Below are 14,904 nucleotides of genomic sequence, written 5' to 3' on the forward strand. Positions count from 1 at the left end.
ATTATTTACAAATAATAATTTTAAAAAATCATTCTGACATAAAAAGCTGGCACTCATGACTCAAATTTTGGTTGTCCTATGATTAAGTCTGACCTGACTCTACGGGATAAATTACAGCGCATGAAATAAATATATATTGTGAAGATAAAAAATACCTTCTCCTCAAACACTTATCGGAGGCCATTGAACGAGAGTCAGCATATTGCTTTTACTGCTTCAAACATTTAGACCAATATCATTGGAAAAAAAATATGAATATACTGAAAATTAAAATGGGCAGATGAAAACAGCATATATGCTGTTCAAATAAATAGTGTGAACCATAGGAAAATATTGGGGATGGAATACCAAGGAAAAATAAATACTATTGAATATGCCTTGGAAAAAATAATCATTATCTGCTGAATTTATTGCATGAAGCAAATAAAAATACTTTGTGAAATTAAAATGAAAACTATAAATTTACACGTTGGAGCAGATGAATATAATATAATAAACACTTATTGAATATATACTGCAAAATTTATTATCGATATAAACTTTTACCGTGAATAACTAAATATATGGTAAAATTTATTCTATAGGCAAATAAATGCCAAATAAAATTTTTACCCATTGCGAAGAAATATATAGTAAATGTTTCAAAATCTCAAAATACTCATCTAAATTTAAAATATAATATTTGCTATAGGAAAGGAGGTATCGACTAATTTACTTTATATTACCCATACATGTAAAAATATATTTTATTGCGTTAATTTATAATCATTTCCTTCCACAAGCACTAGTACACTTTAATATGTTCTTAGCCGAGTAACTTGTGTTAAAAAAGCAAAAAAGTTACCAAAAATATAAAATAAGATTTGTTATTTTGTAAATTGTAATGTGTATTTTTGTTAAAATATTATAATTCCAAGGGAAATTCTAAAATATTCACCATTATAAAAGCAAGAAAAACTCAACCAATGTCTTCTTTTTTTTAAAATATATTTTAAGATAATTTTGATCGAATTTAAAAATGAAATCAATATATCAATAATGAGATGCTCTCATTTATTGCAAAATCTACAAATAAAAACATTAAAACTTTTATTTTTATTATCAATTTCTAATTTTAAAAAATAAAACTACAAATATTTTCGATTATTCTAATAAATAAAGATAAAATAAATCAATTATAAATATTAATAATAATTATAATTATAATATTATCAATATTTATTTCAACAATATTTCCCATTTGGATCGAAATTGTCTATTTCAAGAAACACCTCGTTAACTCTATTGGTAAATTGGTTGGGGCTTTTAAAATGTATAAACAAAATTAATAAATTTTATAATAAGTAAATGCAATACGTAATTAATATAGATAAAAAGTCATTCGTATCACAAAAAATAGTCCGTGGCGCTGAATAGCGCCATTTCTGTAAAATTGATAACTTATCATAAAAGTTGACCTACTCATATAAATTTGACCTTACACGATACCGGTTCTAATCTGGGTGTCAAAATGTTGAGTACAGCGATTCATTTAAATTCCTAATTATTTTGGGAAATAATCTATATCTGTCTGTTTCGGTTGAGGAATTTATATCGATTTTTATTTGTTTTGCATATATGAGTTTCAAAGACCCTCCCCCTCCGATATACTAATAAAGATATTTTAGGTTTAAAAAATAGTTACTGATGTATTAATGAAAATTCTGAAGAAATAGAGAAGAAGGAAAGAAAGAAAGGAAGACTGTGAAGTAAACCACTCATTCATACCGATTTGCTTCAATTCAGGTTATAAAAATATATTTAATTTTATAAACCCACTTTAATCCTGTTCGAATTAGGTTAGTTCAGTTATGGTTAAGAAAGTTACTTTGCGGGTCGTTTTTTATTACACCCTGATTAAAAAAAACAAACCGGATAAATAACAAATTAAAATATCGGTTAAAATAATATTTGATATTTGAAATAAAATATTAGCTAATTAATTATCAATTTTACAAGTTGTAGATAGTGTGAACAGGTGTGTGTGTGATCTTTTGCTTGTTTAATTCCAAAATTTTGAGCAATTCGTTCGCCTTGGAAATGAAAGTAGTAGGGAGGGCGTATCCACCGAACATTCTTACGTAAGCCACTGGAGTTACATATTTAACTATTCTAACCTAGTTTAGTTCAAAATATAGAATGTTAATTAAATTCCTTGAACTTTATAAACCTAAAAAAACTCTGTTTTATAGAAAATTAGGACTATTTGATATCGCGTTTTTAGCCTGAGAAAGAATAATTAAAGTGTGTCAGTATTTTGATTATACAAAATATTTAATAATCCAAACAAGATAATTTTAGGGTATAATATGTATGAGGTTATCATAATAATAATATAATAAAAAAAACACAAATATGAACGTGTTATCGAATATAAATTTGGTGTTTTATGATGATTAAATTCATTTAGAATAAGCAAATTCTTCCCTTGAAGGTTGAATAAAAACATGTGTTTTAAGAAGACGACGCATTTAAGTGATTGTTTAACTTATATATATATATTTTATTAAATTAACAAAAAAAAATATGGGGCCAGACAAAATTTTTGCAGGGCAAGAACATACAAATAAACTCGAGGGTAGGTCCGGGCTCGGGACAATGTTATTTTATTTTTCAGGACTCTATAATTTGAAATAATAGAAATATTCTTTAATTGAAGTTTTTTATTTGAAATATTCGATTAATAATTCAGGGAATATCAAATATTATTATTGGGATAATATTTGCATATATTAAAATTTTAAATATTCGGTCCGGTTGGAACCATTCACCCCCCTCCCGCGGGTTATGACTGTTTGTGTTCTATCATGGTTTTGTCAACAATCATTCAGAGGCGTCACGAGATCTAACCCGTTCTGTTTTTCCTTTCAATTTAGAGGGCTTTATATTTTAATTCTGAAATAAAAAAGGAATAGAGTTTGAAAAAATATTTGAATTATTTTTTTTTTTGAAAATGATAGATTTTTGATAAAAATTCTACCCAAAAATTACCAAAATCTTTTTTAAAAAAAAATATGTATTTTTATAAATAAATATTTTTGTTATTTTAATGCAAACAGAAAAATTATATCTTTCAAGATTAAAATTTTTTTATTATTATTGCTATCTTGCATTATATATTGAGATTAATAATATACTAAGTCCCAAAAAAATTGCCAAGCTTGGAATGCATTATGCAACTACTTATATTAACATAAAAATTCAATTATATCCTATGAGTAAGGGATATTAATAATTGTCACCTTATTAAAGGACATTTTCCGTGAAATCTTAATTTAACAAGTTTACGAAATATTTTTGACCATGTCATCCTTCCACCTCTCTAACACCACTGACTACTTGGTAATTTATAGGATTTTGATTAGGACCCAAAATTCGACACACTAAGGATTTCCCAGAATTATCAAGAGCCCAAATTATACACGTTTTACTCAAGTTAATTTTATGAAAACCATGGTATTAGTAGGTTTAGGAGGGTTAGGTCCATATTGAGGTGGTATATCCATAGAGATCGATGGACCTTCCTTGTTATTTAAAAGTTGGAAAATTTGTTGTTTAGGATCACGGATTGTAGCGACAAGCGGCAAAATAAATATCGGAGTTGACATATTGATGATTATATCTATGGAAGGTATGAAATTAAGAAATTCATAAAGTTGGGGGCATATCATTGAGTTCTGGACAATTTTTTTTATAAAGGTATTCTTATTAGTTGTTACCTTGACAGTCTTCCAAAGTGTAACATTTTTAAATTAAACATTATCCAATATTATAGATAATTGTTTATTTTGGTCTTCAATTACATATATTTGGGGTTAAAGCCTTGTATTTAAAAAACTGAGCCGAATCGGGTAATCTTGAAAATTGGAAATGGACTGGGTATCAATTCAGCCGGGCCGGGAAAAGGGTAATATCACCAGGTCGGACCGAATCTAAAAATTTAGCCATTTTCAGGCCTCTACCACTTATCGCATAAGAGTTAATGGGGTAATTTGGAAGAGGTATATAAAAACGGACTCTTGACCTTATAAAGTATGAGGTAAGTGAAATTTTATTATAATTTTTTTTCCTGAAACCAATCCTTCAACGAAATTATGGTTAGAACTCCATAGAGATGATTTAGGTTAAGGGGAGGGGGGGGGGGGGTAATGTATATTTAAAATAATGCACTTTTAAAAAATAAGTCAACCGATCTCGCATTACAAATTAAGAAAAAAGATTGATAAATTTTCCATATAATAAATATAATATTCTAGTTTTGTGCAAAATAAAAGAGGGTAAATTATTAAATGACTATAGGAGTTTATCCTAATACCGGTATTATACAAAAAAAAATATATTATTCAACTCAAGCCTATCGAAATAAATATTATTTTTAAAAAAATACAAACATGAAGTTAGTTATTTACTTTTATCATTTTCTCCATTGAGATAACGGAAAATTCTCTCGAAAGCTTTGTTCAATCCACTTTGAGTATATTCTATTCCTTTGTTAAATAAATAAAATTTGTTTGAATAAATATATAACTACAAAAAAATTTATTAGAAACTTATGTCCCAGGTTACTTTTTTTTTACAGTGCCAGTCCCAACTTTGTTTTTAAAAAAAATTACATTTCCTGGCTTGATTTCATATTCTAAAATTATGGTTCAACTAATCCCTTCATCATTGTCCGAGGCCCAACCTTGCAAATATTTTCATTAACCAATGATTTAATTACAAATAGAAAATTAAAATAAATTTGAGAAGCGAAGTGAATGAATGTTTGATGTTTAAAAAATATAAACTGAGATAAAAGTATTCATTTTAATTGAAGAGAATTTTTATTTTTAGTTAGGTGGGACTATAATATTTATCAAAATATTTTAATTGTCGAACGAGAGATCGGTAATGATATCAAGTTTGTATTTTATAAAATAAAAATATTTTACCAGTTGATGAACTTTCAACCGCTGTGATATTTTCATATTTTCTGACTTCGTAAAATTTATTTTTGCAAATAACTTTCCAACGGTTACAGAAGCGGCTTCCACACATGTCTCTAGCGAAAAAAAAGGGATAATTGAAAATATTAATATATCTTTCATTGCGATAATAGCAAAAAATTTTTAACCCAAAATTTCTATAAAATCTTTACGATGCAATTAAAAAATTATTTTTAAAAAGAAATAATAAAATAGTATTATAGTGTATACCTTAGTATATTTTAAATTTAAACGGCAATACAAATATATTATAAACTTGGGATAATCGTGAATATCTTCGTACTGTTCTGCTAAGAACTTGAAAAAGGCACCAACATAGGGCATTCTCATGGATTCAAATTCTGCAAAGAGCGTGCTTGGCATATACTGGGATAGCGGTTCTACTTGTTTTTCTTTCCTATCCTGATAAGGAAATTTGTTGGTCGCGTGAGGATATTTAAACCTAGTTCCTTTATTGGATAAAAAAAATTAATGTTTCCTTTAATCGTAGAAAGAGATCATAGTAATAAAGAAGAAATTATTGGACTCGATGGATAATTTGAATATTTTAGTCTCATAATTTTCTATATTATTTTTATTATTAAATTTTGTTTTTGCAGGCTTATAATGCTAAAAGATAATTTTGTAATATATTTTGTTTATAAGCGTTAGATTCTTAATCATATTCAATTTATGAGTATATGACATTAAATATTAAACAAATATAAGGAAGGGAAGCTTAAACAAATAAGATAAATTTTAAAAAATATATAATTTGTATTCACTCACTCTCAATAGTCTTTTTAATATGTCTTTCAGGAGTTTTAGCATTTCGATGAGTAAATATTAAATGCTTCAAAGTTGTTTCTCGGTAAGAGGGAGTTACTATCTCGTGGAGCGTTACAGTAGTATCGCTGTCATTAGAATCGCCATCTTCAGTCTCAATTATAATGGTCTTGTTAAATGTTTTACTTTCAGTGCGGTTAAAATAGGTTGATATATTCACACCTTCATATTCTTCAGTATCCATATCTTTCCCCGCTGTTGATGATAATATTAGGCCTAAATGACAGCCTAAACCAATTAATAACAAGAAATGGAAGACAAATTTTGACGAAATTTTGAACATTTTATATTTTAAGAAATATTATTTTAAAACTCCCTTATTTATATGGAATAGTTTTTTTTATTCAAGTTTATATCAAATAAAGAGTTGATTTATTATATAACCTTTGATGATATTTTTGCCATATTTTTTCTTTTACCTTTTGCTAAAAATTTAAATTGCTAATAAATTTAATTTATTTATATTGCTTTTTTATTTCAATTTTTTGAATATCACTTAAATCATATCAAATAAATTGAATTGATAGCGATGAATACTTGGAATTTAGGATGGAAACTGAATCATTATTTTTTTTTGATCGCTCGAAGATATGAATGGAATTTTATGATATATTACCCTATTATTACAAATTTATATGCCTGGAAATTGATGTAAATATAATGGACTAATATATCATGATTATTTCATTCTATATATATATTTTTCCAATCAAGGATTAAAATAGTTAAATGATGATTCACACGGTATTTTTAAATTTACTCTGTTCAACGCCATAAAACAATTCCATTTAAACAATTATTTTGCTATAAAAATAAGTCTATTGTTACATTAATTTCTTATCTTAAATTTATTTAAGATATTATAAATCATTTTTTTTTAAACCATGCAAGAATTTTATAAATTTAAGATAATATAAATTATAAAAAATCTATGCTTTCTAGACCTCTAACGTAAGTTTAATTGGCACTATTTTCTTCAATTATTAGTTTATGTCATAAAAAATTAAAAGTTCAATCAATACTGGCGGATCGATCTCCATCCAATCTTATGAGAAGTCACCATCCTTCCACTACTACAAGCCAGATTGAACTATTACTTATACATGACTTTTAGCGGTTTAAGTTTGGCAAATGCTTTATAAGAGTTTTTATAAAATTCAGAAATGTTTTAAAAACTTTCAATTTGGCGAAGGCAGAAATTTTTCAATTATAAATTTGTTGGGGATAAATCTTTGATACTTAATTTAAAGTTATTGTTTCAATTAAATTCATAAACTTCTATGTCAGGTTGGATAATTACTATATTTTTAGCCGTTTAAGCTAATTTTTATCCCGCTAAAATATCGGGTAAACCTAGTTTTTACGAAAACTATCGCTTTGGCCGCGGGGTTCTTTTCAAAAATATAGTTGCTCAAATTTGAAAGAAATTAAAATATATTGAATCGCCTTAATGTTAACGAATTTTTTCCTGAACACGCCTCTCTTCTCTTCTCTTTAGATTGGCTGAATTAACAAACATTATTAGCCATTGCTGAATTAACCGACCATATTAGCCATTACCCAACTATACTAACAAGCGTATATAATAAGTAGGGTTTAAGTATAATATTATAATTAAGAGATAGAATTGATGTTGATAACAAAATAAACGATATTTATAAAACATCTACATTTTACCCAAATATTTCGAAAATTATTTGTAAATTACCTAAAATATTGATCCAGTAAGAATTGAATAGGCCATTTGATTTTCACATAGCAATTACCATTAGATTGACGATGCAAAGGCATCAAATTTCTTATATAAATTTATAGTTATTACAAAATGTACTATATTAAGCTCAACAATAGTAACCATAAGAAAACAGATCACTTGTAAATTAATGGGATTTAATTGAAAGAAAAATTTCAAGCATGATCTGAAGATAATGGGTTGCTTTGCTTACTATATCTAATTAAATGTAAGCAAACATTTTTGAAAAAAACTTTCTCAATTGTGTAATAACGTTTCTCACCTCATAAATTTAATGATTCAGATATTATATCAGAAATTCGAATATGGAAAAAGGATACCGCCTTATTTTATAAATTTGTTTAAATACTTAAAAAGGAGTATTTTTAAAAATGTTTAACTTTTTAAGTTTTTTTTTTTTGAAATTGGGGTATTTTTGCCAATTTCTTTTTTATCATTGGATATTCTTGTTCAGTCTTTTTTGTTCGGGTTACTACTTCTATCCTGGTCATTCTGCTTTGAAATATCTAACCGTGATTCCAAAAATTAATAGAGAAAAAGTGAAGAAAGTAAGCGAGAAAGCTGGAAAAAAGACACAACAGATTATAGCCAAATTTTTTTAATTTTCGAAACTATTTAAAAACATGGCTTGCCATATTAAAGCCCCACTGGCACTCCTAGTTTTATGTTAGTATCCAGTAACAAATAAGCTTTTCGCCTGCTAATATCTCAATTTTTTACTCCTATGTCCTATGTATGTTTTTGAAAGAATAAACTTTGTGAATTTGAATCCTTTCTTCCTTTTTTATTGTTTGAAGCAATAAAGATTGTACAAAACTAGATAACCTTTCAATTTAGGAAAATATATTTGAAGGATAATAATTAAATGTTTTTATTGTATTCCATTTAATTCAGTTCCCCCTAGCTCAACAGTATTTGTATTAAATTTCAGAAATATTTGTTTTACTAAATTAAAAAATAATAATCTTTTTTTATTAATCATTAGATGTTAAATATGACGGCATTGTAGTTTGATTATGTACTGGTACTAAATTTAGAGCTTCTCATATTATTTTTAAGCATCTGACTCAAAGTTTTTAAAGTATATATACGTGATAGATTGATCCTGTTCAAAAAGGAATGTATTCGCATTCGATTCTTTTGAACGAATTGAATAATTTGCTATTAATGGAATAACTTATTGTTCGATTCGTCATTAAATAGGCCTAGACATGATAATGATGCCCATGATTCCTCATTATATTCATAGTGATTGAAAAACTTTATAAAATCTTTTTCCTATGGCATCTTGGACAACTTGGCAATATTGGAAACTTGAATTTTCAAGTTAATCCAAATCCCTCTTAACTACAAATAAAAGAACTATTTTGCACTTGTAATTTGTCTAATGCAATTGCTATTGGGCATAAAATTTTAGAGTACTTTTAGGAAAATTCGGCATTTTACCAACAAAGTTAAAGAATTTTAATATATTCATCAAAAAGTTCAAATAAAAAATTTTTTAATATAATTACGGTTCATTTTTAGGAGCACAATTATGAAATTGTATTTTGTTTTTATAGTGTTATAATATTATGATAGAATAATTAAAAAAATTAATTTACACAACTTAATGTGTTTTATATTTAAACATAAAGGTGTATTCTCATATAGGCTATTCCACCTGGATATGCATGCATCTTTCAACTGATTACCCGTTTTCTTTCCTCAAGTTTTGGGTTCCACGTGCATTCAATACTTGTACATTTTCCAATCCATAGTTAATCCTACAAAGAGGCTTTGAGTTTGATATTGCAAAAAAGGCCTTCGTATGTAGAAACTAAATATAGTGTGTGCCATTTATTGACCTTTAGCTGATACTTTAACTCTATCTACTAAAATAATTTAAAACATTTTGCGTCTAAAATTATTATTTCTATTATGTTTTGGAAATTATGCTTTTTTTTTTTTACTTTTTCGACAAACAATTTTTTCCTTAAAATTTTTTTTAATTAATTGTGTTATATGTAATTATTAAAGAAGGAAACTCAAACCTTTAACTTACTTGACATCTTAAGCAAATCCTCAGTGGCCATAGATCGGCCCCATACCGCCCCCTAAAATAAATTAAAATGAAAGCCACACTAATAGTGTGGTACGGAGAAATCGGTTCCTTCTTTTACAAATTAATTTAGGATGAAATCCGCACTAATACTGTGATGCCGAGAAATCTGTTACGAAAGCCACACTTATTCTGCAGTGCTGAGAAATTCATTCCTTCTTCTTCAAAGTAGCTTGGGATAAAAGTCGTAAAATAATACTGTGGTGCAGAAATCCGTTCCCCTTTAAGGTTAATTTAAGATAAAGTCACACAAATTGCGATGCAGAGAAATTCGTCATTTTTAATATTAATTTAGCATAAAATCCGTACGCATACTACAGTATGGCGGGAGCTGTCACTGTCATAGAACATGGGAGTTAGTAGCCATATAAATAATTATTGTCCAATTAAGAAAATTGGGTACCTCCTTTTTTTTATTAATAAAAAAACCTCTGATACCGAGGTGCAACTATTGTTATCTTTATTACCTGCGTGAAGTTTTAGTAGATTCTAACACAATGAACAAACTACCAGCAAAACCGGATACCCCTCCTTATCCTTCTAAATCCCGGACCATCAAACTTAATCGATTCTTCCCCCACCCCGAAGTATGAATAGCCCACTAGCATGGCCTCGAATTCGACAATTTTGTTATGATTCAAATGAACATATTTTCATAATTTCAGTACCCATTAATCTTCCTTATCATGGGTCTTAATAATCCAACAAATAAAATAAATTGTATATAATTGTGGTATTCTTTTCAGCTAAAACAATATATAAAATGTAGGCTTTTATTTTGTTTTGGTGTAATTTATTTATCTTGATGTAAGTTGTAAATTTTTAAATTAATTTTTGTTGTAATCTAAATATAAGCACTATTTTTTTAAATATGATAATAGGTAGGAATCTATATTTTTCTTCAAAAAAATGAAAAAAATATTCTTTTGCATCTTAGATAAAGATATATATATATATATCTATTAAATATGTCAAAAGGATACAGAGTAGAAGCTACAAAAGGTTTTATGTAGATATAATCATAGTTGCCCAACTCTGAATGAATTAATTATATTTTGTATGACATGCAACTATAATAAATATAAGATGAAATATTCTTAAATCAATATACTCATAAATAGATATGAATTAGTAGATTTTAATAAACTTATAAACAGAAGTGATAGGGAGGCCTGCAAAAAGGTGGTTTGGGGAGAATACTCTGGTTCCAAACTTTGGAACTCCTATTAACAAATGCTTAGTAATATGCCACTGTACAGATTGTAGAATTGAATTTAAAAAATGTAATTAACAAATCACTTTAGGGAAAGGTAAAATTTCAATTATAAATAAATGATCAATTATTAAAAAAGTTCTAAATTACAATAAAATATAAGTTTTAAACCAGGTTCCTTTGACAAATCAGTATAACATTTGGTTTAAGTTCAAGAAATTATAAAGGTTTTCTTCACAATAATGCTTTTGTTTGGTATAGAAATGCTGATACTATAGCAAAATTAATATTTTATTTAAAAAAAGTATGTCTATTTTAAATTTCATATATTAAGTAATTCTAAAATTGATAATTTAATAAATAATATCAAAAATGACATATCTTATATAATGAATAAACAGTTTGCTTTATAAGAAATTTATTAATTGATATCATTTCATTCATAATATAAATTTTAGACATGTGGGTTTGCTTAAATAGTTTGAATTTTTACATTTCATACATATTATAATTTGATATAAATTCTATTTTATAAAAGTATATTATATTAAAACTATATTTAAAAGATGAGTATCAATGTGAGTAAAAAAATAAGTGTTGGTAGCACTCAGATGATATCTCAAATTTGTTTACATATTATTGCATAAATTCTTTATATTAATTGTTTTTTACAAACTAAAATGTTCAAATATATGCAAAATATTTAAAACTATTCTCTCCATTGATAATTGCATTCAGCATTTTTACATTTATAAAAAGTGGTCATTGGCTCATCAGCAGATCTAGTTTGTATTTGCATAAAATAAGCACCTTTCAATTCACACTTAGGGCAAGTTACCGAATCAATTGAATCTACATTTTCCCATGCTTGAGATCCACCTAAGACATCATCTAAATTTTTTAATTTTGGATATCTTCGTTTGCTTATAATAGTTTGTCCAGTTAATGGTAAAATATATGGACATGTGTGACATGAAAATCTAAAATCACTTGAAGAAGAAGAATCTTCCTCAATAAATAGCATATTATGACAATTTGGGCAAAAAAGAAGCATTTTTCATATTTAAGGTATGTATGAATGTTTAAAATTTCTTCCGACTTAAATTTGTAGAGGGTAAATTAGATTAAAGATGTATAGATTTTACGTTTTGATTATATATTTTTTTATAATTTTATTCTTATATATACAGTAGTTTGATGTTTCTGAGTCTAACCAGCGGTTTAGTTCATATGTAACAATAATTCTGGGTTCAAATTCAGCAATGATCATATATTTTCTAAACTCAATCAGGTGGTTCCATCCTTAGGGAGGTGATATAGAGTAAATCAGAGTTGATCATGGGGTTTTGTTGACATATATTTAGAAATAAATGGGTCTTTTGCAATTAAAAATATTTTGGTAATTGTTTAGAAAGTGGTTTAGTTGTATATCATTTTCCGGCAAATTAATTGAACAGTGAAAAACAATAGAAAGAGACAAGACAATATAGTATATGTATGTAATACAAGAAAAATATAACTTTATCAACAGAATAATTTGAACCTTCAAATTTCATAAACAATTAAGATATAATATAAAACAATAAAATACATATATCCATTATAAAGCGTTTCATTATTTAAATATATAAATGGGCATAAAATTATGTAATTACGCATTTATTTAATCAAATGACAATCAAGTAATGTTGAAATGTAGATTATATATTTAGTTTTATATAATACCGTATGATAATATTGTTATCTATGCATGCCATAAGCTTCAATAATATATTGTGATTCGGGGATCTGCGCGATTGATCGAGCAGTCCTTTATTAATTTGCAAAATAAAACTTCGTGAGTTTTTTCGAATATATACACATATTATTTAGAAGTATATATGGGAATTGTGTAAGTTCTAAACTGATGTATTATTTCGTTAAAATAATTTTTGAGCGACGTTAGTCCACTTGCTAAATGACGATAAAAATTTAATAAAGTGCATTAATGCCCATTTTATTTTAATGTATATTAACTGAATCGCATGGTGGCAGCGTTTACATGGCAGGATTTTCACTGGATGCAAACCCCCTTCAAAAACCTTTGTCTACCCCCCTAAAAATTTACGCCGCCTTCGGCGGCGGTGTCTTTTTATTATTATTTTCACCTATTTATTTATTGATACTCTTTTAAAAGAATTTATAAAGAATAACTTAAATTAATCTATCTCTACTACCAACTATCGATATTTTGTGAATATAAAGAATTTATTTTTTAGATAATAAATTCAAATAAAACCTATATTATTTACAATGAATTAATTATTATGTCATATGAGCTTGTTGAAATATCTAAACCTTTTAAATTACATTTAAAAGGATAGTTTATTTGTAGTTTACAATATATAGATTTGGTCGATGAATTGTATTATAATAATACTATAATAAAAGTATTAATTTTTACAGCAATAAATTTTGTCTTATTTCATCTCAAAATTTAATAGATAACCCCCCAAAAAATTTATCCTACCCCAATTAAAGCAGTTTACCCCCTACCCTCTTAAAAAAATAGGATGCAAACTGTTCCTACCCCTCCCGCTCATGTAGACGCTGCATGGTGGAGACCGATCTATTATATTATGACCCCCCCCCCCCTCCCAATGACGGAACCACCTAATTGGCTTTCCAAAAATATGATCTATGCTGGATCCATACCCAAAACTATCAGTGTGAAGTACGCACTGAATCGCCAATGTCACAGGCATTAGAATGTATCAAAAATAATTTTATATAAGGATAAATTTATAACATTAACTAATATTAATAAAACACATAAAAAATTATTAACGTTCAACACTATGTAACAACCTAATTTATAAAACATCGCTGAATAAACGGTAGCATGCCATTTTGTTTCCGATATAAGAATCTTTATAAATAAATAAAATTATTATTTAATATATAATGGGAAAGCGTCTCACCAGCTTATTTTTAAACAAATGATTTGTCCTTTTTGATAGTATTATGTGTCATTGACTAAATTACAAAATAAATCTTTGCTAATGGAACGCAAAATTGCTCTCGTTGCAGTGCCAGAATAAAGTTAAATTCTAATAATCTATAAAGGAATTGATCACATTCTGATTTAATTATATTTATATACCTTATACAAGCAGGGTAGGGCAAATTTTCAAATAAAAAAAATACATTTTAAATAATAAAAAGCTACAAAATATTTTTAATAAAGTATTTAAATGCAAATATTAGTTAGAAACTTTTAGCACAAAGAAATACTTTGATAAATATTTTTTGTAAGTCGATTTTTTTTACTACCGTGACACCCTTTCAATTTTTTTTTACAATATTTTTGTTATTAAACATTTTCTAACATTATCGACTCTATGCAGCAATTCGTAAACATCATATATTTATAATTTGCAGAAGTAGCACATATATGTAATGATTACAACTATATCACCGTCAGGGATGTGAACCCGCACTCAGACCCTTTACTCTCGTACCTGCACACTATTTAAAAATGGAGGGTTCACAGATTCTACGTGTCAAAAACAAGTATTAAAATTTTTTTAAGTAATTCCTTTAAATCCATAAAAAATAAGTCAAAATTATACTTATACATGGGCGATGAAATTCAACTCAAACAATACTTATATATATGATCTTGAAACATGTTTAACAAGATGCTAAGAAATAATCGGTATGAATTATTAAGTGACATTGCTTACTAGGATGATCAATGAGGAGCTAGGACACAATCAGGCAGACAATCAATCCCACAGAATGAATGAACTTATTTTTTTTAAAATCATATGAGTAACTGATTTATATTATGTGATATTTATTATTTTTTGAATGTAATGGCGCTTGGCCTTTTAAGGGTGGGCGTATTGTGCTTTCTTATTTATAGATAAATTTCACTATTAGTAATAATGTAGATTTCATTTATTTTATTTTCTTAATTAATTAATATTAAAGGAAAGAAAAAATG

At 26.9% G+C, this 14,904-nt stretch overlaps 1 protein-coding gene and 1 long non-coding RNA gene across 2 annotated transcripts; one reads left to right on the forward strand and one right to left on the reverse strand.

Moving 5' to 3' along the window:
• Positions 1-1,072: 1,072 nt before the first annotated feature.
• On the reverse strand, positions 1,073-6,150 carry LOC135923334 (uncharacterized). The gene is made up of 7 exons (XM_065458022.1): positions 5,793-6,150; positions 5,281-5,473; positions 4,971-5,080; positions 4,449-4,526; positions 3,492-3,661; positions 1,996-2,156; positions 1,073-1,302 (listed from the first exon to the last, which is right to left on the reverse strand). Exons 1-7 carry the CDS (start codon positions 6,130-6,132, stop codon positions 1,224-1,226), a joined length of 1,131 nt encoding a protein of 376 aa, XP_065314094.1. The 5' UTR covers positions 6,133-6,150; the 3' UTR covers positions 1,073-1,223.
• Positions 6,151-6,710: 560 nt separating this feature from the next.
• LOC135925072 (uncharacterized) lies at positions 6,711-14,876 on the forward strand. Its single transcript, XR_010571516.1, has 3 exons — positions 6,711-6,800; positions 14,337-14,468; positions 14,516-14,876. It is a non-coding gene; the product is annotated as an uncharacterized LOC135925072 (long non-coding RNA).
• The last annotated feature ends 28 nt before the right edge of the window (positions 14,877-14,904 follow it).

This window comes from Gordionus sp. m RMFG-2023, chromosome 2 (assembly GCF_954871325.1).
Source record: "Gordionus sp. m RMFG-2023 chromosome 2, tfGorSpeb1-WG-v2, whole genome shotgun sequence".
Classification (NCBI taxonomy): domain Eukaryota; kingdom Metazoa; phylum Nematomorpha; class Gordioida; order Chordodea; family Parachordodidae; genus Gordionus; species Gordionus sp. m RMFG-2023.